This window comes from Macrosteles quadrilineatus, unplaced genomic scaffold, assembly GCF_028750875.1.
Source record: "Macrosteles quadrilineatus isolate MER2022 unplaced genomic scaffold, UCM_ALF_1.0 Scaffold_8__2_contigs__length_117827958, whole genome shotgun sequence".
Classification (NCBI taxonomy): Eukaryota; Metazoa; Arthropoda; class Insecta; order Hemiptera; family Cicadellidae; genus Macrosteles; species Macrosteles quadrilineatus.
The window spans coordinates 46,455,609-46,482,899 of NW_026542601.1; the positions used below are offsets into that span (position 1 = coordinate 46,455,609).

At 35.1% G+C, this 27,291-nt stretch overlaps 1 protein-coding gene across 1 annotated transcript in view; it reads left to right on the forward strand.

Annotated features, from left to right (window-relative positions):
- The window catches only part of LOC128999825 (uncharacterized), a 176,737-nt gene that overhangs the window by 87,936 nt on the left and 61,510 nt on the right, over positions 1–27,291 (forward strand). The window contains exons 25-28 of the mRNA XM_054426521.1: positions 6,058–6,165; positions 14,129–14,189; positions 14,925–15,280; positions 15,772–15,802. Of these exons, the coding sequence (XP_054282496.1) occupies positions 6,058–6,165; positions 14,129–14,189; positions 14,925–15,280; positions 15,772–15,802 (556 nt within the window). The remainder of the gene's footprint in view (positions 1–6,057; positions 6,166–14,128; positions 14,190–14,924; positions 15,281–15,771; positions 15,803–27,291) is intronic.

Sequence of the window (27,291 nt, forward strand, 5' to 3'; positions counted from 1 at the left end):
TGAGGCTTAAAGTATTAACCAATTTCATTTCACCATCCGTTTATGAGTATGTAAATGACTGTGAAACATACAAACAAGCAATTGATGTGTTGAAAAAGTTGTACTTGAAACCTGTCAATGAAATTTACGCACGTCATAAACTTAGAATCAGAAGACAAGATACTGGTGAGAACATTGATACTTATGTAGAATCTCTGAAGCGCCTTTCCAAGGATTGTAACTTTAAAGCTGTTAATGCTGTATCTAGTAGAGATGAATTCGTCAGAGACACATTCATTGATGGCTTGCTAGTACCTCACATTCGTCAACGATTGTTGGAGAGCTCTGCCTTGACTTTGGATGAAGCCGTTTCTCAAGCCAGATCACTCGATATTGCTAAATATAATTCTGAACAATAAAATTTAGAGAAGTTTTTACCAACCATTAACGCTGCAGCTTCAAAGACTATCAGTTAAAAGAATCGATACTTATCTAGCCCTGATCCAAGACCTTCGGCTGCCGAACCAGAATCGTATCCATCTCAAGAAAGTATAACATGTTCACTCAATCAGACATGTTACTTCTGCGGCTTTAAGAAACACAACAGAGCTGCTTGTCCAGCTAAAGAAGCTTTATGCAGAGGATGTGGCATTAAAGGTCATTACCAAAAGGTATGTAGAAAATACAAAACACAAACTTCTACAGTAAAGGCCTCAGTTTATCAGTCAAACTGTATAATCTCAAATTGCAAGATCATATTTACAAGAATGTGGTCTTCAGCGTACTTACAAACTTATGTTCTGACATTATTGTAGGGCATGATATTCTGAAAAGTCACTCAAGTTTACAAGTAAATTTTGGAGGAAAAGAGTCTCCTCTCAACATATGTAGTGTAGCCTTAGCTAACGTTGAGCCAGTAGAACTATTTGGTCATCTATCTCCAGATTGCAAGCCTATTGCAACAAAATCTCGAAGGCACTCAGCAATTGACGAACAATTTATTGAAAGTGAAATTCAATTACTTTTGAAAGATGGTATTATTGAAGAGAGCAGGTCCCCATGGAGAGCACAAGTCCTTGTTGTTTCATCAGATAACCACAAGCGGAGAATGGTTGTGGATTATTACAGACAATCGTTTTACAGAACTTGATGCGTTTCCTCTCCCTAGGATTGATGACATAGTCAACGAAGTAGCTTCACACAAAATTTGTAGTTCTATTGATCTTAAGAGTGCCTATCACCAAATCCCAATAACAGAAAATGACAAAGCTTACACGGCATTTGAGGCTTGCGGGAACTTGTACCAATTCACCCGAGTGCCATTTGGAGTTGGTAATGGTGTCCTTGCTTTTCAACGTACTTTAACCAACATAATTACTTGTAAAAAACGTGAAGGGGTTCAGGGGTTCAAGGGGTTGAAGGGGTTGATATAACAATCTGTGGTAATGATCAGGCTGAACATGACAGGAACTTGAAAAATTTAATGAAAGCTGTTTCCAAATATAATCTTACTTTGAACAAACATAAATTCAAGTTTTCTACAACCATGATCCATCTATTAGGTTATGTAATCAGTGTAAAATCAATAAGACCAGATCCAGATCATTTGCAACCCCTTCGAGATCTTCCCATTCCAACTAACTCAAACTCTCTTCACAGAGCTCTTGGTACCTATGTTCTCCCACTACTCACAATTCATTCCTAAGTTTTCTAAGAAGGTAGGCTGTTTAAACAGAAGTTCTTTTCTACTGAATGAAGAAGCTAAGTGTGTATTTGAAAGAATCCATTGTTAATGCAGTAACTTCTTCAATTGACTGTGATGGATTGTTAACAGTCGAAACCAATGCATTAAATCATGCAATACGCGCAGCTTTGGCTATTGATAGCAGACCTGTAGCATTTTTCTCTAGAACACTAACGAACTCGGAACAGAAACATTCATCTTTTGAGAAAGAAGCATATTATGCAATAGTGGAAGCGTTAAGAAAATTGAGGCACTATCTCATAGGCAGACACTTTCGTTTTACAACAGATCAACGATCTGTAGCCTTCATGTTCAGTGATCGAAATGCGAGCAAAATCAAGAATGAGATGGAGAGTTGAGTTATCTTGTTATAATAATGAGACTATTTATAGAGCTGGAAAAGAGAACAAAACAGCAGATGCTTTATCCAGGGAATGTTCATCAATGGAAGGAAGCTTATCAAACCTAGTATCACTTCATGACGCTTTATGTCATCCAGGAGTGTCTCGGATGTATAATTGGACTTGGAGTAAAAACTTGCCTTATTCACTGGATGAGATCTGAAAAGTAACTTTCCTCCTGTCGAACCTGCTTAGAGGTAAAACCTCGATTCCACAAACATGAAGCAACTCATCAAAGCTACTCAACCATTTGAAAGACTTAACATCGATCTGAAAGGGCCACTTCCATCCACAAGTAGAAATCGATATCATTTAATAGTCGTGGATATATTCTCGATTTCCATTCGCATTCCCTACTCAAGATACAACTGCTAGAACTGTTATTCTGAGACTTAGGGAATTTCTCAAGGAACTTCTTCTTTCCTCAATGTTTGGAGTACCGGCTTATGTTCATTCTGACAGAGGTTCAAGTTTTATGTCTCAAGAACTCAAGTCATTTTTATGTTCACTAGGAGTTGCCACCAGCCGTACAACACGCTTACAATGCTCTGGGCTACGGGCAAGCAGAGAGGTATGTTGGTATAATTGGGAAGACAATCGAACTATCACTTAAAAGTAAACATCTGGACATATCTTATTGGGAAAAACTACATTTAGAAGCTTTGCGCTCTATCCGGTCGTTATTGTTTACCTCAACAATGTATTTGAAATGACACCACATGAAAGCCTATTTCTCTTTTCTATAAGATCTAGTTATGGTAATACAACTCCCTCGTTGCTCATGAACCTAGGTCTAGTGCTTATCAAACGGCCTGTCAGAAGCTCAAAATACGAACCACTCGTTGAAGAAGTACTGCTCCTTGAGGGGAATCCTTTATTCTCACATAAGATATGCAGATGGCCGAGAAACTACTGTGCGTTCCAGGCATTTAGCATCTGTAGGAGAAGTGTCACGTAATGAAGAAAACTCTAACTCCAATCTACGACATGAAGAAGACTCAAACTCCAATCTAAGACATGAAGAAGACTCAAACTCCAATCTAAGACATGAAGAAGACTCAAACTCCAATCTAAGACATGAAGAAGACTCAAACTCAAATCTAAGACATGAAGAACACACAAACCCAAATCTACAAATAAATGAAAGAAGTTCTGAAGTTGAGGTCGAATCTGAGCCTATCTTCCAAGACGAAGAAAACCTGAGTCAAGACCATGTTGGTCTAAGGAGAAGCTCCAGGAGTACACCCGCCTTTGTATTTAAAAGACTATGTCAGCTAGGAGGGGAAGAATTTCATATAATTCCTTTCTATCTGTACATTGTGACATGTGTTCAAATGTTTATAAATTGTTTTTGTTTACTTTGATGTTAGTTGGTTCATATTGTTAGATTTTTATATCATGATAGATTCTTTGTTCAATAAAGCCTAACTAAAAGTAATTTCGTTTTCTAATGGTTTTATTCATTCAATCTACAACAAAGTATTGCAAAAATATATTGTACACTAGTAACGAATGTTTGTTGTTAATTAAAACGTTTTTTTTACGTTAGCCTTAAATTCGTACGGCGCTCACTTCTTATTTGTTTTATATTATCTCTATAATTTTGAGGAACTTTATGAATGGAATTATTTATTAGTGCGTTGTATGTGAATGACAGAAAAAATGCATATATATGTTACACACCTACGTTATTTCTCTAATAGCATCATTACAATACGCTATGTATTGATAATTAATAGTATATTACGTTACTAGTCCTGAAAGTAAGTGTTTACCGGACGAGTGTGGTCGTTCCCGTGCGAGACGAAGTCGAGTACGGGATTACCATACGAGTCCGGTAAACACATTTTGGACGAGTTACGTACGATATTTTACGCCATACTACTTAATCCGTACGAATCCTTATATATTTCCACCAACTAAAGGACTAAAAATCACTAGTCATAACCTCTAAGAGAGGTTATGTTTTTGCTTATAACCAATTATTGCTACCTACGCAAATACAGTATAATCAGCTGATTGGTGTCCGGTAAAACTCATTGCAGAACAGTATCACGCAATGAAACCCCATTTGAATAAGCTGGCGGCAAACAGCTGTTTTCTGGACTGAATCCTTGCGTGGGAGGCTCGTCTAAATAATGTAGTGTGGCGTAAATATAGTTACACATATAAAACATATTTTAGAAAACAAAAATCAACGACATACAATTTAGTTATTGATGATATTCTCTAGTTTAATTAAAGCATAGGTTTAGCAAAACACAATAACTTAGTTTACCTAAATATACATATAAAAAACAATGTTATGTGCAAGTTATGTTAAGTTAATCTAACACATGTTAAGCAGTTAGAATTTATTTACAGTAGCCTCCAAATTCATACAAAACATCTATACATTGTAATTTTCATACTGTTTCCATGAAAACATATCAATAACATTATTTTCATAACTTAGACGCTTTAAAAAATCCAAAGCAGAGCCGGAGTTGATACAGCAATGGTTAAAGAATCTTTTTTTTCTATAATCATTGACATAGCTTTAGAATAAATAATCCATGATAAAAGGTTAGATTAAAATAAACCTACCTCATAGTTATGGAAAATATTATATTTAATTTCTTTGTTATCAGCTGTCTGAAATTGTGAAATATGCAGTTTAGCAATTCTTCTTGTTTTCATTTAAATGTCAAAGCAAATGTAAACAAACGTTGTTAGTGTTCTAATCGCAGCCATGGAGACCAATCAATATTTACTTTTAAAATGTTCACCTTAGTACTTTTAAAGCCAAAGGGGCAAAGCCTACGGTCAGTATCGAAATGTGAATAATCCTATAAGGGTCCTTGGTATGGTATCTATATTTTTGTAAAATTTAAGCCCAGTTGGTTCAGTAGTTTTTGTACCTATTGGTAACACACATACAGACAGACACCATTAGATTTTTATATAATAGTATAGATTTGTTTAAATCTGCATAACTTTTAATAGATTTTACATCACTTTTCAATATTTTGTAAAATTAACGGTTTTCATGGAATTTGGCATCGAATATTTTTAAAATCCGACAATTTTAAACGGTTCATGAGTTTTTATTGGTATTTTTCACAAAGATATTGGTCAAAAAGAACATTTAAAAAAACACTCTGGCTCAAGTGGTTAAGGTTAAAAAAATGGTTAAAAAAGCATACACACATATGGACTGAAAACGGAATGAGATAGGACACATGTTATATTACAGTTTTTTGTTTATTTTGACTTGCTGAATAAGACATCCTAAGTACTGTTTTAGGTACAAAATAGACAAATATTGCACATTTGTGGCAAAACTGAATGTATGGACACAGTTTAGTTACCAAATTTAAATAAAAACAATTAAAAATAAAATGTCTCTTAAATTATTAACATTATTATTGAAGAAGAATCAATAAACATTTTTGCAAACGTATTATTTTTTCGTAACTTGGCTTTAATTTAGGTGGTAAAAGATTAGTACAAACCGTTCAAGCCCTTACTTCTATTTCGTATATAGGACTGATCAAGATCTTTCAATATACTTTCCTGAAACTCGTGGTTTACAAATCGTTTGGCTCAATAATTCTTAGGTTATGTTTGAGTTATCAGTAGAAGTCGGGAGATCGACAATTGAATTGGACGTTACCAGCTGACAAGTTGGCGTTTTAGCATTACAATTTTACTCCTTGAAACATTCTCTCTGGTCCGTCTTTACCACACTAGTGCTGTAAAGTAAGCAAATCATGCGGCAAAGTGAATCTTTTTAATTTAAACAGTTGAATTTAAAAGCATATTTTAACAAATCAAAATCAAAATTTTAAAGTTTTATTTTGGATCAAGGCAATCATCCAGGATAAATAAAAATTATTATATAAGTAATTTTCGTTAATAAAAAGAGTAAACTATATGTTTGTTGGACCCCAGTCTCCGTTCGAGCCTTTACAACCAGAAGACGAAGACAACCCTGCAAATGACCAAACCCAGAATCAGGTCTCAGCACTTACAACACAGACACAACGACAGTCATTACAGGCAAGTATATATTAGGTTGTAATTATGAACTTTGTCGTAAGTGAAGGTCTTTTTGCAGTTATAACAACTGAGACGGCTTGTCGTCTGAGAGGTAGTGTGTATGAAGCGTATTCTGTAATTTAAAGCTAGTGTACGGATATCTCTGAATACTCATTATTGGTTCTATAATGTCTAACTTAAAACTAAATTTCACTATTCCAAAATGCATTGATTGGTTTCTTGCAATATCACGGTCTTCAGAAATACCTTGGTCATAAATTATTGTACAAATTTTAAGATTAATTAAAAAAATTGTAGTAATTACAAAAAGTGGTTATAAAATGTCGGTAAAAATCACCTAAACTGTGAGTGTAATATACCCTCTATATAGTTTTCTTCCCAATGACAAGTGTTGTGGCATAGTCAGCTTGCCAACATTACACCTTACCATACCAGCTGCCTATAACATTATTTATTTGACTAGGTGAAACCCGTCGAAATCGACGGTTACTTTCAAGGCTTACGCTAATTCATCTAACTGCGATAAATTGAGTGAAATTATAAATATTTTGAGCATTTAGCATTGTTTAAAGAGTAATAAGTGTAAACCAATAATGATATTAATTGCGTTAGTTACCAAATAATATGGTTGATCATTCAACGAATAAAATATTTCCCATACTTTGGAAAAACCTTTAAATAGTATTAAAATCGTATTGGTGGATCTTTTGTAGTTAAAAACTTATGCGATTTCATCAGTGCAATAAAGATTAATCTATGATTTTATTTGAGAAAAAATATCTGTTTGTTGAGAAGACACGTTCTAGCTTCAAAGGGAGGTCCATCCGTTACAGTGTAAGTTTGATTTTTCCTTTGTCACGTCGCGTCAGTTCATACTTCTGTGTCAAAGAATAACCCTCTAGCATAGTTTTGAGAAATTAGTTGTGGGGTTACTGTTAAAGCTAATAAAACACTTCTGCACTTGTATTATTTTGTACAGTACTGTATTGTATTACGCAATCGAAGATTTTTCCAATGATTGAAAACATGTACCTATGACATTAATCTCATGAACCTATGATGATCTGTCTAGAATAATATGAAAAAATATAGCCAAAAGTGGTGAAAAAGGCAGACACCAACCCGTACAATAAATATAAGATAGTCTAATAACAAATAATTGTAAGAGTTACTGTGATAAAAGGATTTTCTACTGATTTCGTAATGGGATGTTATATTGCAAAACATAACATGATACAGACAAAAATCAATTTTAAAATCAGAAAATAACTTTGCAAATACTTTTTTCCTACAGTCACCCGACAAAGTTGGCTTCCTTGTACTGTTTATAGTACAGAAAGCTGCTAATTGCTGCATATTTATACTTTGCCGTACGGTTTATACTTTGCCGTACGGTTTATACTTTGCCGCACATCAGGATTCCAACGAAACAACACAAAACAGCGTGGTTCTATTATGCACGTAATCCGTGTACGCTTGGAAATAGGTTGGCAACACTTAAAGATAATAATACTATGAGCAGCTGATTGGCTATTATAACTACGATTTAACCTGTCATTTCGTGTTTATAGTTTCGGTATTTCTAAACTTTCTGGACTTTTCTTTTAAACGTTTTTAAAACATTCCTACGATCTTAATACACAAGAAAATACCTTTAAAGCATTTTTTTAGGCACGGAAACCACTTCAAATTACAAAAACATACGGAACTATATTCTCAAAACGCGGACCACATTTGTTGCCGAGGAAAAATAGCGGAGTGATACGGACCGCGGGTACTACTTTCTCTAGGGCACTATTTCTGTTGCCAGCTGAACCTAAAACCGTGTTGTATAGTGTTTGAAAGACTAATTATTTATATGCTTTATAGTGACTGTAGGAAAAATATAATGTGTAACACGAGTGAAAAAGGCCTTTGCTGCACTCGAGATCATTCCGCACTCGCCTGCGGCTCGTGCGTAAACATTGCTCTCGTGTGCAGCAAAGTGCCACTTTCACCACTAGTTACACAAATAACTATTGTTAACTTTGATGTTAGTTAGCTTGTCATATTGTTAGCTTTTTATATCATGCTGGATTCTTTGTTCAATAAAGCCTAACTAAAGGTAATTTCGTTTTCTAATGGTTTTATTCATTCAATCTACAACAATTTATTGAACAAAGAATCTTTTATTAAAATATACATCAACCTTTTGTCATGGAACTTATACTTAGACCTGAGATATTTAATGTCAATCCTATTGAAGTCCAAGATTGGAAACATTGGTTTCACACCTTTGAAAACTTCATCGAAGCTAGTAAAATCAGTGAAGAACTGAGGCTTAACCAATTTATTAACCAATTACCAAATACCAATTTGGTATTAACCAATTTCATTTCACCTTCCGTTTATGAGTATGTAAATGACTGTAAAACATACAATCAAGCAATTGATGTGTTGACAAAGTTGTACTTGAAACCTGTCAATGGAATTTACGCACGTCATAAACTTAGAATCAGAAGACAAGATACTGGTGAAAACATTGATACTTATGTAGAATCTCTGAAGCGCCTTTCCAAGGATTGTAACTTTAAAGCTTTAAATGCTGTATCTTGTAGAGATGAATACATCAGAGACACATTCATTGATGGCTTGCTAGTACCTCACATTCGTCAACGATTGTTGGAAAGCTCTGCCTTGACTTTGGATGAAGCCGTTTCTCAAGCCAGACCACTCGAAATTGCTAAATATCATTCTGAACAGTAAAATTTAGAGAAGTGTTTACCAACCATTAACGCTGCAGCTTCAAAGACTATCAGTGAAAAGAATCGATACTTGTCTAGCCCTGATCCAAGACCTTATGCTGCCGAACCAGAATCGTATCCATTTCAATAAAGTATAACATGTTCACTCAATCAGACATGTTACTTCTGCGGCTTTAAGAAACACAACAGAGCTGCTTGTCCAGCTAAAGAAGCTATATGCAGAGGATGTGGCATTAAAGAACATTACCAAAAGGTATGTAGAAAATCCAAAACACAAACCTCTACAGTAAAGGCCTCAGTCCATCAGTCAAACTGTATTGCCTCAGTACCATCGTGTTTGAGTAAAGCTGTAGTCCCAGTACAATTAAATGGAGTCGATGCATACGCTCTTATAGATACTGGTAGTTCTGGTAGTTTTATCAATCAAAGCTCAGCCCTTAGATTCAACATTCCTGTCATTACATGTAATGGGGGAGAGGTATCTATGGCTTCAAAAACTCTGCGTTCCTCAATAAAAGGGTACTGTAAAATCAATCTCAAATTGCAAGATCATATTTACAAGAATGTGGTCTTCAGCGTACTTACAAACTTATGTTCTGACATTATTGTAGGGCATGACATTCTGAAAAGACACTCAAGTTTACAAGTCCATTTTGGAGGAAAAGAGTCTCCTCTCAACATATGTAGTGTAGCCTTAGCTAACGTTGAGCCAGTAGAACTATTTGGTAATTTATCTCCAGATTGCAAGACTATTGCAACAAAATCTCGAAGGCACTCAGCAATTGACGAACAATTTATTGAAAGTGAAATTCAATTACTGTTGAAAGATGGTATTATTGAAGAGAGCAGGTCTCCATGGAGAGCACAAGTCCTTGTTGTTTCATCAGATAACCACAAGCGGAGAATGGTTGTGGATTATTCACAGACAATTAATCGTTTTACAGAACTTGATGCGTTTCCTCTCCCTAGGATTGATGACATAGTCAACGAAGTAGCTTCACACAAAATTTGTAGTTCTATTGATCTTAGGAGTGCCTATCACCAAATCCCAGTAACAGAAAATGACAAAGCTTACACGGCATTTGAGGCTTGCGGGAACTTGTACCAATTTACCCGAGTGCCATTTAGAGTTCATAATGGTGTCCTTGCTTTTCAACGTACTTTAACCAACATAATTACTTGTGAAAAACGTGAAGGGGTTCAAGGGTTCAAGGGGTTGAAGGGGTTGATATAACAATCTGTGGTAATGATCAGGCTGAACATGACAGGAACTTGAAAATTTTTATGAAAGCTGTTTCCAAATATAATCTTACTTTGAACAAACATAAATGCAAGTTTTCTACAACCATGGTCCATCTATTAGGTTATGTAATCGGTGTAAAATCAATAAGACCAGATCCAGATAGTTTGCAACCCCTTCAAGATCTTCCCATTCCAACTAACTCAAACTCTCTTGACAGAGCTCTTGGTATGTTCTCCCACTACTCACAATCCATTCCTAAGTTTTCTGAGAAGGTGAGCTGTTTAAACAGAAGTTCTTTTCCACTCAATGAAGAAGCTAAGTGTGTATTTGAAAGACTTAAAGAAGCCATTGTTAATGCAGTAACTTCTTCAATTGACTGTGATGGATTGTTAACAGTCGAAACCAATGCATCAAATAATGCAATAGGAGCAGCTTTGGCTATTGATGGTATACCTGTAGCATTTTTCTCTAGAACACTAACGAACTCGGAACGGAAACATTCATCTATTGAGAAAGAAGCATATGCAATAGTGGAAGCGTTAAGAAAATGGAGGCACTATCTCATAGGCAGACACTTTAGTTTTATAACAGATCAACGATCTGTAGCCTTCACGTTCAGTGATCGAAATGCAAGCAAAATCAAGAATGATAAAATAATGAGATGGAGAGTTGAGTTATCTTGTTATAAGTATGAGATTATTTATAGAGCTGGAAAGAGAACAAAACAGCAGATGCTTTATCCAGGGTATGTTCATCAATGGAAGGAAGCTTATCAAATCTAGTATCACTTCATGACGCTTTAAGTCATACAGGAGTGTCTCGGATGTATCATTGGACTTGGAGTAAAAACTTGCCTTATTCACTGGATGAGATCTGAAAAGTAACTTTCCTCCTGTCGAACCTGCTTAGAGGTAAAACCTCGATTCCACAAACATGAAGCAACTCATCAAAGCTACTCAACCATTTGAAAGACTTAGCATCGATTTGAAAGGGCCACTTCCATCCACAAGTAGAAATCGATATCTTTTAATAGTCGTGGATGAATATTCTTGATTTCCATTCGCATTCCCTACTCAAGATACAACTGCTAGAACTGTTATTCTGAGACTTAAGGAACTTCTTCTTTTCTCAATGTTTGGAGTACCAGCTTATGTTCATTTTGACAGAGGTTCAAGTTTTATGTCTCAAGAACCCAAGTCATTTTTATGTTCATTACAAGCAGAGAGGTATGTTGGTATAATTTGGAAGACAATCGAACTATCACTTAAAAGTAAACATCTGGACATATCTGATTAGGAGAAAGTACATTTATAAGCTTTGCACTCTATCCGGTCGTTATTGTGTACCTCAAAAAATACAACACCACATGAAAGACTATTTCTCTATTCTATAATTTCTAGTAATGGTAAGACAACTCCTTCGTGGCTCATGAACCTAGGTCCAGTGCTCATCAAACGGCCTGTCAGGAGCTCAAAATACGAACCACTCGTTGAAGAAGTACTGCTCCTTGAGGGGAATCCTAAGTATTCTCACATAAGATATGCAGATGTCCGTGAAACTACAGTGAGTTCCAGGCATTTAGCATCTGTAGGAGAAGTGTCACGTAATGAAGAAGACTCTAACTCCTATCTACGACATGAAGAAGACTCAAACTCCAATCTAAGACATGAAGAAGACTCAAACTCCAATCTAAGACATGAAGAAGACACAAACACAAATCTACAAATAAATTAAAGAAGTTCTGAAGTTGAGGTCGAATTTGAGCCTATCTTCCAAGACGAAGAAAAACTGAGTCAAGACCATGTTGCTCTAAGGATTTAAAAACAGACCAATTCACAATTTCAACTAAAGCCGTAGTGTATTGAAAAAGAAGCTCCAGGAGTAAACACCCACCTTTGTATTTAAAAGACTATGTCAGCTAGGAGGGGAAGAATGTCATATAATTCCTTTCTCTGTACATTGTGACATGTGTTCAAATGTTTATAAATTGTTTTTGTTTACTTTGATGTTAGTTGGTTCATATTGTTAGCTTTTTATATCATGCTAGATTTTTTGTTCAATAGAGCCTAACTAAAGGTAATTTCGTTTTCTACTGGTTTTATTCATTCAATATACAACAAAGTATTGCAAAAATACATTGTACACTAGTAACGAATATTTGTTGTTTTTACGTTAGCATTAAATTCGTATGGCGCTCACTTCTTATTTGTTTACTATTATCTCTATAAGTCAAATTTTGAGGTACTTTAAGAATGAAATTATTAGTGCGTTGTATGTGAATGATAGAAAAAATGCATGGATAGGTTACACACCTATGTCATTTCTCTAATAGCATCAGGCAAATAGTTTACATTTTTAAAACATCATTGTTCTATTTTTTAAAACGTTTTTATTAGCTCGCTTTCTTGTCAGGTACATATTTTGCAATCAATTTTATACTAAGTTTCCGATGAGCTAGAGACTTGAAACTTGAAACATAGCTCACAAATGGATGACAATGCAATATTATATCATTTAATTTTCATATTTCCCTTAGGCTACGCCCCATGGGGATGGGCTTGTTTTTATAAGCTTGCCAGTCGCTCTCCTACAAATTTTGATATCACTTTTAAAGATCCCTAGATACTCTGCAAAGGAGACCCATAGTTTTGTGGCCTCGACGACAAATCTCATCAACATGAAAGTCAGGTGAAAGGTCAGATGAGAGAACCACCCCTAAGTCACGAATGCTTGTGACACGCTTTAAGTAAGTAGTGTCAACCATATACTGAAATTCGATTGTTTGAATGTTTCTATGAAATGAAATGATTTTGCACTTCGTTGGGTTCAGCGACATTAAGTTCTTTGTTGACCACTCGAGGACAGAGTCAAGGGCTCTCTGCAGGTGGAGACACTCTCGCACGGTGTTGATTTCCAGGATGAGCTTCACATCGTCGGCAAACATTAGAGAACGGACTAGCAAAACACTGGGAAGGCCATTCACGAAAAGAGAGAATAGGAAGGGTCCCATCAAGGATCCCTGTGGCACTCCTGAAGAAGTAGGAATTGGAGTTGATACTGCGGAAGCGAATTTTACACAGAGACTCCTTCCAGACAAGTAGCTGCCAAACCAGCTCAAGAGATTTCCCAGGATAGAAGCGGTCAAAGAGTGGTGGAATATCTTTGAAGATGAACCTTTATGGCAGTAGTGCGATCATGTGTTCATACCTATCAAATTTTGAGGTTAAATCAAAACAAACTGGCATAATTATATTTTTGGAATTGACAATGATTAAATATACTTTAAACTTACTCTAGCCTACTTTTATAAAGTACTTAGCCATTTAGAGAATATTTACTGTGAAAACCAGACGTGATTCCTAAATCCAATTCAACTAGTTTATTATATAGTTTATAAGTTGTTATTTAATTATTGTATTCCAAATTAGTTGATGGTTGCTATGAAAATAGCTAATTATATGAGATAATATTAAAATATTGAATCTTCTTCCATAATTAATTTCAATCATTATATTAATAAAATAATGTGGTTGCTGTGACTAGAATACACATAAAATTACTGTTGGTACATACAGTAATAATGATTTACGTTTAGTTTTAAAAACTCTTAACATCTATGTTTGTTTGTTTGTTTGTTTTGATTTAACCTCAAAATTTGACACATATGAACACACGATCGCACAATAGCCAAAAAAGGTTCATCTACATAATATTCCACCACACCTTAACCACTTCTAGCTAAAAAAACCCCACATGTAGGTAAATTGCTACATTAGGCAGCAGAAGGATCATTGCTTGCTACAAGAAGTAGTATATTTTCGGTGTAGGAAAAATTCATTTAAAGTACTGACACAATATAAAACTATTTACTCTAAATGAATATAAACTGACCCTGAAGTAAGCAACGATGAATGTGCGATTCGTAGAATATCTACTTAGCCTTAAACTTGGTCCTAATAGTGAATTTCTTTTCCAGCCAACTAAGTCTACCCAAAATAGAGAGACCAAAAACAAAGACGACGAAGTTGTTACAGCGAGTAAGTTTTAATTACAATGCTTGTATTTAGTTTACAATGGTAATAAAAGTCCATTTTTCTGGTTTCGTTCAAGATATATCCTAAATTAATATAATTAAATTAAGAAAATAAATTCCAATATGATGTTTTATAATGAACCATCTAATTGTTAAAATACCCTCGCTACAGCAAACCTGGAGACTAATCGAATTGTCATGTACCTGGTTCGATTTTCATAAAAATATTTCCATTATATTGTTATTTATTTTCTAATTAAATGACAATTATTTAATTTGTGGTTAGAAATTTAGGTTTTCTGCTACATTGGAGGTAATTGGAGATTGTTATTGAAATGATAATAGCTTGGTAGAAAAAAGAAACAGTTGTTTTCGAAATTTGAACAAAATATATCCTTAGGCTAAATACAACAATTATTTGATTTATCCTCCAAAAAACCGCTTCAGTAGGCCTATACCAATGTATTAGCTTTAATAAGATTTACTATTTCACATAATTATCCTTATATATAATATTATATAATATACGCATTTGAACTGCTGCAGTTTTTGGCCTCTGGGGACATAAAACTTAAAATTAAATCACTCTCGCGTCCAGGCCTTACCATGAGACCTATAGTAAAATCTTATTTTTATATATCTTATATGGGGAATTCACTAAAAACGATAGTTGCAATACGCTACGATTACAACACATCAATATAACTATGCTAATAATTCACTGCTGGCTGTTTTACAGGTGGTATCACTACAGAAGACAACACCAGGTCGATGGTTTTGGTTGCAAAGTACAAACAAGAGAAGTATACAGTACTGACACTACTTTGCCTACGATCAGAACAAAACGAATACTACCTTAGTTTGTTCGACAACGACAATCACATTTTGACTGTAAATTACGATTGCTCCGGGGTTTCAATTTATTTATCACCATCTGATTCATTGACGATTGCTGTTGATAAAAATGATGAAACAAATGGCAAAGAATTTGTCTTCATATGGGTTCGTAATAAATGGTTTAGCGTCTGTAGAGTTTGTAAGTCAGTTACTCATCTGTCCCTTTACAACAACGGGAAACCTCTTGAATGGAAAAAGGTAAATGAAAAGTGTAATATGTTTCATGACGACACAGTGTTCTATGTACTTTGTATTTATTTATCACCATATTATGTTTTAGTTATTAATTACAATTGTTGTGGTTTTGTTTACTTTTTTCTTGGCTGAATTCCATTGCAGTCCTTGTTATTTGTGTCTGATATTATTTTCTGCAAAAAGATATATTAAGCCAAGAAATTCCCTATCATGCTGTTAGTGATGTTGAGTACATTATTGCTAAATATTATCTATTAGGGTCATAGTTGGGATGATTTATTTATTTAGCATTTCAAAATTAACTGTCATTGGCTGGATGTATTTTCTTAGACCTGTTTACTGAAACCAAAAATACTTTTAATGTCATTTTAGGATCTAGTTTTAATTTTTTTTAATTTTTTTTTTTTAGGACAAGCAGTCATTTTTGTACACATAGGTATCACGAAATTTGTTTTGTGGTGTTTACAGTTTTACTCATAATAGATCTTTTTCAGGAGCTTATAATAGAAGGATGCCCTCTGAAAGGTAAGCGCTATAAATATTGATCACACTTTGTTATGAATAAGAACACTAGAAAATTAGTGGCATATACAGGGTGTTCAAAAAAGGTGGGGACATAATTTACGAATTTGATTCCTTGGGTCAAAATAAAGAGAAAATAAGAATAACATTTTTCCTAAAACCACTTCGTTAACCAGATATCCACCATTTTGTTTTTTTACATAAACATTTTGATTTTTTGATTTGTTTCAACCGATATTTAAGAAACTTGGTATTTTATTTATTTTTTTTTATTTATTACATGCACGGCAAACACCATTTTCAAGAGTGTTGAGTTGACATTGATAAGAACAGGTAACTTAATGTTATGGGAAATAGATATAGAGGTGAGCAATAATTAATATTAATGTGAAATACGATATACAACACTGTTTTGTTAATTAAATATACAGAGATTTAACAGGACGTAACAGCTATACAGGCATGTTGCGTTAAAACAATATAAATAGACAATTTAAAACAACAAAAGCAAATGTAAATAGACTATTAACAACAAAAAATACATAATAAACCATTTACAAGAAGACAATATAGACCGTTTACAACAAAAACAATATAAATATACTATTTAACAATAAAAACAAAATAAATAGACCATTTAACAGCATATTAGAATGAAAAACAGATGAATGACACTATTGACAAGACTGATACTACATGTAGTTTCTTCTGAGTACGGCACTCGTTTCTGACTTGAAGGAGGAGGGACACTGCGGTCAAAGAAGAGTTAGTTGACGTCACCGCGGTTGCTGTTCCCTGTGCGCATCAGGCGAGATCTGGCTGTGCTGAATGTGGGGGAGTAGAGATATTGTTGATGTCTGGAATGACGAGGGATGTAGAAATCAATCTTACCCAGCAGCTCAGAACAGTCAAATGAACCATTTACTATCTTGTAGAGGAATACTGCGTCCATAAACTCTCTTATATAAGCAACGGCGGGAGGCCAAGAAGCTGACCAATCTCGTTGATTTCAACTTCCGGGTATCGAAGACCCATCTTGACTCCAATCAATCTAAGAAAACGGGTTTGGACTTTTTATAGTTAATTAATCAATCCCAGTTGGTAAGGGGACCACACAGTTGATTTGTGTTCCAGAATTTAGTGAACGAGAGTCATGTAGAGAGTTTTAATGGTGGTAAGAGAAAAGGATCCTCTAGTTGCTCTGAAGATTAAACCGAACACGGAGTAGGCCTTGGAGCATATGCAAGATATGTGAGCGCCAGGGTGAAGGTTGGGTGAGAAGAGTACCCCCAAGACGCGGACCTCTTTGGCAGACTGCAGAACTTGAAGACCTATATGGTAATTGAAACTGCATTACTACACACTTTTTCTCATTCAGGTCCATAGAGTTGATTTGGCACCAATGAATAACATTGTTAAGGTTTCTCTGAAGGCGAGCATTGTCATCCTTTGAGGAAATCTCACAGAAGAGTTTCAGGTCATCTGCAAAGAGGAGAAACCTAACGTCCAGGATATCTATGATGTCATTTATGAAGATGTTAAATAAAAAAGGGCCAAGCAGAGACCCTTGAGGGACGCCCGAAGTGACACTAATCGGATATGATAAGGCCAACGAGTGCCTTACCATCAAGGAGCGATTGGTCAGATATAATTTGATTAAATTAAAAAGTGCACCGGTCACACCGTAGGCCTCCAACTTGCCCAGCAGATGTTTATGACTTACTCGGTCAAAAGCCTTCGAGTAATCAAGATAAATGCAGTCAACATGTAGTCCTTACCCAAATGCCAAAACCATGTGGTCTTCAAAGAGAATTAGATTGATCGAAGTGGATCTCATAGTGGAAGTCATAGCAATGGTAGCTTTTAAGGGAAATTTCTTCTTAGTCAGTTTGAAAGGATTGCAGACTATTGCGTAGTATGACTAGAATCTGCCGACTTCGCATTGATAGTGTAGGTGCCCAAGTGAGCTTAATGAGTTTAAAAACACTCTAATGGATACAACAGAGTGTTCTACGTCCCTTGGTAAAAGTCGAATCGAAACGGATATAAACCGCTTCCTGTCAGTATAAGATTTGACACAACACAACCATTCGTTGAAGCCTGTAGTAAAGATAATATAAGAGGTGATATTTGAAGGTGGAATTCTTAATAGACAAGAGTTGTCAAAATTAAGGCTATGTAGTAAATCTGTATAAATAAAATTACAGTTTTGTTTGTACATTGCGTAGAATCGTGCAGTATTTAGTTATTTTTACGTTTCATAGCCTAAGAAAGCCGAAATGAGTTTTATCTCAATTTCTGTCTGTCTGTCTGTATGTTTGTCTATCGCTCTGTCATTCTGTCTTTACCGCCAAAATGTCAATTTACGCGGCCTACTCCTAAAAAACTGGAGTACAGATCAAGATTCCAATCATTTTTTCAGTATTCACCGGATTAACGTGAGTGTCCTTGGCTTTTAAAATATGGCCTCGCTACTTAGGAAATAAAATAACGAACCCTCAAAAACCCAATTTTGTGTGACTTTTGTCAAGTTTTCTCCTAATGTTTACTATCAGATTTTATGAAATAACGAACAGTTTGGATTAATTCTCACTTCTAGCTGTCACTGACATGTATGCACCAGAAGGCATTTTACGCGGCCTTCTCCTAAAAACTAGAGCATAGATCGATATTCACACTGGATTTGCGAGAGTATCTTTAGCCATTAAAATATGGCTTCACTACTAAAATAACGGACGTTCAAAAACCCAATTTTGTGCAATTTTTGTCAAGTTTTCTCCCAAATTTTACCACATCGGCTACAGCATCATTTATGACTAGCTGTACCCACGGGCTTTGCCCCGTTTAACTTCATAAGTATTTAATTCGCATGGCTCAATCACGTCCCAGTTGAAGTTCGTTCGCTACGCTCACTCACCTTTAGGTTGGAGCTCGTTCGCTGCGCTCACTTGTTTTCAGGATAGCTCGTTCGCTACGCTAACTCGCCTCCAGGTTATTAGGTCCATTAGGTGGAAAGTTCCCTTTAGAAAGGAATTATGACCTTAAAGGGCAATTTATGAAATAATGGGCAGTTTTGAGCAAGGTTTCTCGTAATTAAATATAAAAGCAAAAGAATCCATCCAGTACTTACTGTTTAGTTGTTCTTGCTTAGACTTGTTTAAAGTGAATAGTCTGATTTCAACTCCGGGGTCATTTTTCGTAGAAAGCACAGACTAAGTTTGTTGGTTGTCATCACGAATGGTTGTCATGGATGAAGTAAAAACAAAACACCCGGATCTGAGGAGTTAATCGTTTGTTTTGATTAATTTAATTCACGTGTTTCTGCTGATCGAATAACGTAAATAAACATTTCAAGTTTAAATTACTTAAAGCAGAATGTTATAATAGATCTTTTTTTTTAGAAAAACTACTAAAAAATTTGTATTTGTATATTTTTTCGATTGTTGTAAGAAATTGTAATATATATAGATTGGCTTTTTAATAACCTACGTGTATGTATTACGTAAGGTCTTAACTATATAGAAAGGGGTTTTTGGAAAAATTGAACATATTTCTTTTCTTTCCTATCTAAACTAATTTTACCGTGTCAGTAAGTATATTTAAATACCCCCGCCGCAGCAAACCTGCAGACTAAGCGAATTTCAACTTCTCTGATTACATTTTTACTAAAATATTTCCATAAATAAGACATTGGTATTTATTCCCTATTTAAATAACATTAGATTTAACGAGTGCTTAGGTTTGCTGCTACGGGGAAGGTAAAAAGTGATTTTTGACCATACCTCAATAGAATAGGATGAAATAAATAAATTTGCCAAATTTTATCAATATATATCCATAAACAAGTAAACTACAACAATTTTCATTTTCTCCATAAGAATAACATGGGAATTTTAAATTACACTATTTTTTAATTTTCTCTGTGACCGTTATGCATAAAACAGCGCTTCAATATACTAAATTATTTATTTTTTTAAGCTCTACAAAATGGTTTGAAAAGAAATTGCAATTTTGTTTTGTTTTTAGGGTCAAAAATGGGAAAACCCATTTTTACCCCATAAAACCCCCCATAAACCCCCGTTCCCATGGTCCGATTATGCTGGATCGCGAACTCGTTCGAATAAACGTAGGTTTACACGTTTGTACCAAATTTCATCAAAATCGGATCATTTTTGCTCGAGTTATCCTGCTAACGGACACACACATATATATATATATATATATATATATATATATATATATATATATATATATATATGAATTTGAACGGATGGTGTTTTTGGCCTCTAGGGACCTCAAAATGAAAAATTAAATCGGTCCCGGGTCCAGGTCTTACCATGAGTACTACGGTAATAGCTTATTCCCTATATGGGAAATTCGCTAAAAGGGCGAAGTTTGCGTAAATGAGTGAACAGACGGAAAAATCAATTATGTAAATCAACATTGATAGTATATCTAGTTACTTGAACATTTAGTATTGGTAATACATGTATTCATTACTAGTTGGATAAACCTTCCTTTGACTGGATACAACACAGAGGCGGTTTCTACAAACATCTACTGTAGAGTCATTGGTTATTGGATGTTAGGCTATAGAGTTAAATATCCACAGTTGATAAAACAACTAAACCTAAATTGTACTCCTTTATTAAAAAATACTTTTCTTTTAGTTGTGGTGAAGGTACCCCTACGACGTTGTATTTTATTTTATGGTAAAGGTTCTATAGGCAGCCTAGTGCCGTTAATACATATAAAAAAAAAACTTAGGTATTACATTGAATTCTAAAAGAGACTGAATGCATACCTACAATTTAAATGGCCAATACCTCAGTATCATTCACTAAAACAAAAATGCAGTACAGTATAATTAAACTAGAGGACCCATGCTGCTCCGCAGCGTTGAAATAAATATCATATCCGAGAAATAATCAAATTTATGATTTTTGATTGAGTAATACAGTATCTTGAACTGAAATGATTCAAACAATCACTCTAATATCTCGAATTAAAGCCTGTAATTTACTGATTATTTTGAATCTAAAAAAATTAAATCATAGAAAAACCTTATTCAAATAATGTTTATGGTAGTTGTTGACCTTGAAACTCTTCCGATTTGAATAACTAATAGCTTAAATGAAAGCCGGTATTTCACTGAAGGTGCTTGGACCAAAATATATAGGACTAGCTGAGTACCCGTCCTTCGTACGGGGTTGGTATACAATGCTTATTGCAGTTAAATACTCGTGCTTTGCATTTGCAATGAGGGAGGACACGTTTTGAGAAAATTTTGCTTACTATAATCTACGGTATACTATAGTATATAGAACATCTACCATAGCCATAATGTTCTACCACTTCACCTAAACAATAGAAAGAAGTAAAGTTCACACACTCAGGTTTTGTTGCTGCTTGGTTCAAATTAGCTGTTGTCATAAATGTATAAAGAACTAATGGTGCTGCACCATGTTGGTAGACCGTATAACCTTTTAATGCTATTGAACATCATAGAAACCAATTGTGTAGGCTAGTTGAAACAGCTGGCAAAATTATTTAATTTCTTTTAAATATGAATACTCATAAGGTTAACATGGGAAACTCTAGAGCCGCTGGGGCGGAGCCCGAAAGGATTTTTGAGGTAAGAATATGTCTATAAGTTAATCGGGAAGGTGAGCTATCATCATACCAAATTTCAACACAATCCGACCAGTAGTTAACAAACAAACAAATAAACAAAATAAACACACAAACTTTCACATTTATAATATTAGTATGATTATATAATTATAACTGGTGAAATACGTCTTACATTGAACTAAGAATATTAAATAAATTAAATTTATGTTTTTTGGTCAAGTAATACAGTAGATAAATACAGTATATGCCGATGCTTGATGTGAAATCTATGCGTGCATACAATTTGAGATCTCAATCATGAAAATCAGTCGGGTAGAAGAGAGAATCAAACACTCGGAAAAGAAAATCAAATTTAACTCATCCCATATGAAATATATAGGGAGCAAATTTCGTTTACTTATAAGCCTAGTGGGACTGTAGATTAATATATGCCGATGCATGATGTGAAGTCTGTGCGTGCATACCTTCAATTTGATACCTCAATCATGAATAACGTTTTTATTAGCTCGCTTTCTTGCCCGGTACATATTTTGAGCGTAGCGAACGAACTTCAACCAGGACGTGATTGAGCCATGCGAATACTTATGAAGTTAAGCGGGGCAAAGCCCGCGGGTACAGCTAGTAAATTAAAAAAAATAATAGTGCTGCACCCTGTTGGTAAACCTATTAGTTTTTAATGCTATTGAACATCACAGAATCAAATTGTTTGGTTGAACCAGCTGTTAAGATTCTTTAATTCCATTTAAATATGAGTACTCATAAGGTTAACATGGGAAACTCCACAGCCACTGGGGCGGAGCCCTTTAGACGGATCTGGACCTAACTTCGAACAAACCATCCTTAAATAATGCTTAATAATGCCTGAAAATTTCATTACAATCTGTCAAGCGGTTTCGGAGTCCATAAAGGACAAACAAACAAACAAACAAACATACAAACAAACATACATTGGATTTTATATATATAGATAGATAGGTAACGTTATCCTTGGTTTTATTATACAGGGTGAGTTTTAAATGAGTTCCCTCCCTACTTTTTTCTACATTTCTTAAGATATCAACTCCGGACCACGTCAGATCATTGTAGAGTAGTAAGTACTTCATTTTGACTGGGTATAAATTTTTGGCCGCCATCTTGGATCCGCCATATTGGATACAACGTTTTTTTTTTCAAATGTAAGGTAGGGTTGTGACCCTTCGTTAAACTAGATTTTTATGTTGAATACGATGCTTTTAAAAATCTTGGTCTATTATAAAGTTATGAGAACTTTTTATAACATTATTTTTAGCTCATTTTAACATTGTGCATTTAGAAACTAAGAACATAATCACAAAATAGTGCTAGATAAAGATAAGTATACACCACATAATATACATACATCTTTTTCTAGCACTATTTTGCGATTATGTTCTTAGTTTCTAAATGCACAATTTTAAAATGGGCTATAAATAATGTTATAAAAAGTTCTCATAACTTTAGAATGGATCAAGATTTTTAAAAACGGATTGCAGCATCGTATTCAGCATAAAAATGTAGTTTAAAACGATGGGTCACAACCCTACCTTTACATTTGAAAATAAAAACTTTGTATTCAATATGACAAATCCAAGATGGCGGCAAAAAATGTAAACCCAGTCAAAATTAAGTACTTACTACTTCAATGATCTGACGTGGTCCGGAGTTGATATCTTAAGAAATGTAGAAAAAAGTAGGGGGGGGGAACTCATTTAAAACTCACCCTGTATAGTAGCCTACATTGCAGAATTAACTGGCAAAAAAGTAATTTAAATGTTAACATTGCGTACTGGCTTGATGATAGATCACAATCAGCTGTATTGAAGTAAACAAAAATCAGCAGTAAATGGCTTTTAATGCTATTCTTATGGAGACAATTTTACGTTTTACCTCGTTTTCTGGTAACTCTTTGGGAATTCTGCTATTATTCCCGAGTCCCTGGAGTCAAGACCTTTAATTTAAGACCTTTCCCGCTTTTCTGTGACTTACCAGACAGTATAAATAAATGTAATAAAAATGTTGTCTTACAGAATTATACAGGGTGTCCATAAAAAACGTTTCAGAACTTTGGGAAATGAATCTTCATACTAAAAGGAAGAAAAAAGTTTATGTGAAGGCATGTCCGAAAATGTATATTTACCCAGTTATGCGCCATGTGGTGGGTCGGTGACCCGCGTGAAGTTGGCCCCACCATAATGAGCACAAATTATAAAAACATGTCCATAATTTAGTGCTGAATTTGTGCTTCTCAAAGGTATTTATAAAAAAATTTTTGCTCAACAATAACACACCAAAAAATTATAAAAACTGTTGGTGGGGCTAACTTCACGTTCAGCCCGCCACCAAAAGAATTAACAATGTATTATACATAGAAATTTAGTGCTCATTTTGTGCTACAACAATATATAGTTTTTATAATTTGTGCTCTAAAAACAACCGAGTAAATGAGGAAAAACTGCCGCTGGTGATGACGTCATCCGCCCCACCACATTGAACAAATCGGTTGAAAATGGTGTCATGATTTAGTGCTCATTTTGTGCTAAAACAATATATAAGTTTTATAATTTGTGCTCTTAAAACACCCGAGTAAATGAGGAAAAACTGCCGCCGGTTATGACGTCATCCGCCCCGCCACATTGAGCAAATCGGTTGAAAATGGTATCACGATTTAGTGCTCATTTTGTGCCACAACAATATACAATTTGTATAATTTGTGCTCTAACAACACCTGAGTAAATGCCGAAAAACTGCCCCCGGTGATGACGTCATCTGCCCCGCCACATTGAGCAAATCGGTTGAAAATAGTCACTTTTAGATTAAATTCATACAGTATATAGGGTGTTTTAGCCACCATTAGATTCTTGTAAACGATACATCTTACAGTAAACTTAAAAAATCGGGAACATTCTCTTGTTTTTAAAGATGTTGAAAAATAAGTAAACGTCATGTTTGTAAATGGCCGCCATTTTTCCAACATGGCGGCCAACTTAGATATTTCTTATGGAACGCCCTATATTTTATAACGTTTTCGGGTAGTAAATGCAATTTAAAAACTATTTTGTACTTGACATTTTTTCCGTAAACCCACTCGTTTAGGAGCTACAGCCTATGAAAAAAAATTCCCTGTGTACTTTTAATATCATGTAGCCCCTAAACGAGTACGTTTAGAGCAAAAATGTGAAGAATAAAAAAGTATGGCAGCAAACTTGGAAAGTGGAAAACTGTGTATTTTATGTTTTTTTAGGATTGTAGATGCAATTTTAAGATGTATTTAATCCTCACACATTTGCTCTAAACTTACTTGTTTAGGGGCTACATACAGTTAAATTTACACCGGAAGTCTCTTTTTCATAGGCTGTAACTCCTAAACGAGTGGGTTTACGGAAAAAATTTATGGATAAAATAGTTTTTAAATTGCATTTTCTATCCGAAAACGTGATAAAAATATAGGGTGTTCAATAAGAGATTTCTAAGTGACTATTTTCAACAATTTGCTCAATGTAGCGGTGCAGATGACGTCATCACCGGCAGCAGTTTTTCCTCATTTACTCGGGTGTTTTAAGAGCACAAATTATAAAACTTATATATCGTTGTAGCACAAAATGAGCACTAAATCGTGACACCATTTTCAACCGATTTGTTCAATGTGGCGGGGCGGATGACGTTATTACCAGCGGCAGTTTTTCCTCATTTACTCGGTTGTTTTTAGAGCACAAATTATAAAAACCATATATTGTTGTAGCACAAAATGAGCACTAAATTTCTATGGCCCGATTTCACCAAACTTTTAAACCGCCGTTAAGCCTTGCTCTAACTGCAGTTAGCTCTTAACTGACGAAATCGGATTTCACCACTCGCCGTTAGCGCTAGTTTAGACTAAACCGTCGTTAGATAATTAACTGCCCAATTTTGACCGGTTAACTTCTTTAATCTTTCGTTAAGTAAATATCAGCTGGTTGTAAGTTAAAAGTTTATATGGAAAGGCGAAATGGTAGAAGAGAATACGGTACGAATTAGCTTTTGAAAGTAAGTGATGTGATGGCAATGAAAAGTAGCCTATGTTGTTCGCCTAACTAGGTGGATAAGAGAAAGGGTTAATGATTTTAATAACAAAGATGAAATTGATTTTATTATTAGATATGAACTATCAAAACGTTTAGCCTTTTTCTTTAGGAAATGAATACAAACCACTGTAGTGGTTTGTGTTTAGGCTATCCCACATAGTGCATTGCTTTAGGTTATCCCACAAGGCTTTTAGTTAAGGCGTATATCTGTGATCAGCGACCGCATTGAAATGATTGGCGATCAAGAGCCGTACTCTTTTATCCCGGCTAAAAAGAGTGTCCCGGCTCTTCTACCAACATTATCAAATTTATTATTTCATTGTTCGAAAAAATAGGCTCCCTTTTCCTTCTCCCGGCTTTGGGTAACCCTAACCCAACATTCAAACAATTGTCGTAACAGAGACCCCTTCGTCGCCCTTCGTAACAGAGACCAGCTCCACATACCTTACTGCAGGCTGTCCAAAACGCAAAGCTTTTTCCGCATCAGGGCTCTGAAGATGTACAACAGTCTCCCCCAAAGATTTAAGTCTTGTGAACCGCCCACTTTTAAAAAGAAAGTTAAAGCCTGGCTAGTCGACCGACCACTGTACTCAGTTGACGAGTATTTTGATGCGTTCCATCGAGTATAGGCTCAACGCCATCTTGCCAAAAGTATTGTAAATAGTGTAAATATTATTTTTTAGTTTATGACACAGTCTATCCAGAAATTCTGGTCAACGACGTCGCAGCAGGTATTAAGGTATTAAGTAAACCAAAATCTAAACCTAAATTGTCATTATTCTGCTAGTATTTTATAGAAAATAATTATTTTGGTGTTATCTACATTGTGTCTCGTTCTTGTAATTCTTTTGACTCCAGTTTTTAACACTACTTCAAATGTACCAAACTGGTTAGCGAACAAACAGAATATTGAACATCCCTGTAAAAAGTTGGATTGGTGAGTCTTGACTCGACCGCAAAACTCAACCAATTTGTTCCTCGAATGTGTTTGATCAACATTGATTTGCCTTTAATTACTTATGTTAATTGTTTTGGTATTTATTCTTGCTTTCTGTTGTTATTTTGCTCAGAATCTATTGTATTCCTGTAAGCTTGCTATCTCCAGTTTTGTTTTCACTACCTCATAAACACTGATTTATTTTCTAGGTTATGTTTACTTGCTCCCGTAACAGCCCGGTATTATGACAGTTCACTGCCACTGCCACCTGGATTTTACTCTAAACTCTCGTTTATAAAACCAGCGTTAGTTTTGACGCGTTTTCGTTGGTTAAACCAGATTTCCTTAACTGTGGTTTAAATCATCGGTTAGTTTTAACCTAAGTTTAACTAAACCATCGTTAGCGAGAATTTGGTGAAATCGGGCCTATGTATGATACATTGTTAATTCTTTTGGTGGCGGGCTGAACGTGAAGTTAGCCCCGCCAACAGTTTTTATAATTTTTTGGTGTGTTATTGTTGAGCACATTTTTTTTTTATATATACCTTTGAGAAGCACAAATTCAGCACTAAATTATGGACATGTTTTTATAATTTGTGCTCATTATGGTGGGGCCAACTTCACGCGGGTGAGTCGGTGGCTCAGTCGGTAGCGTCGCGGACTTCGGGCCCAAGTCAGTAGTGTCGTGGGTTCGGATCCTGGTCACTGCCACTAACTTTTATCAGTACGGTTCACCTTTGTACTGTTCCGGCTCACCCCTTGCTTTGCTGGATGCGTTCCACGCACAGATCTGTAGTCTATGTGGACGGGAAAATGCAAGGTTAAAAGAGGCCGCCAACCTC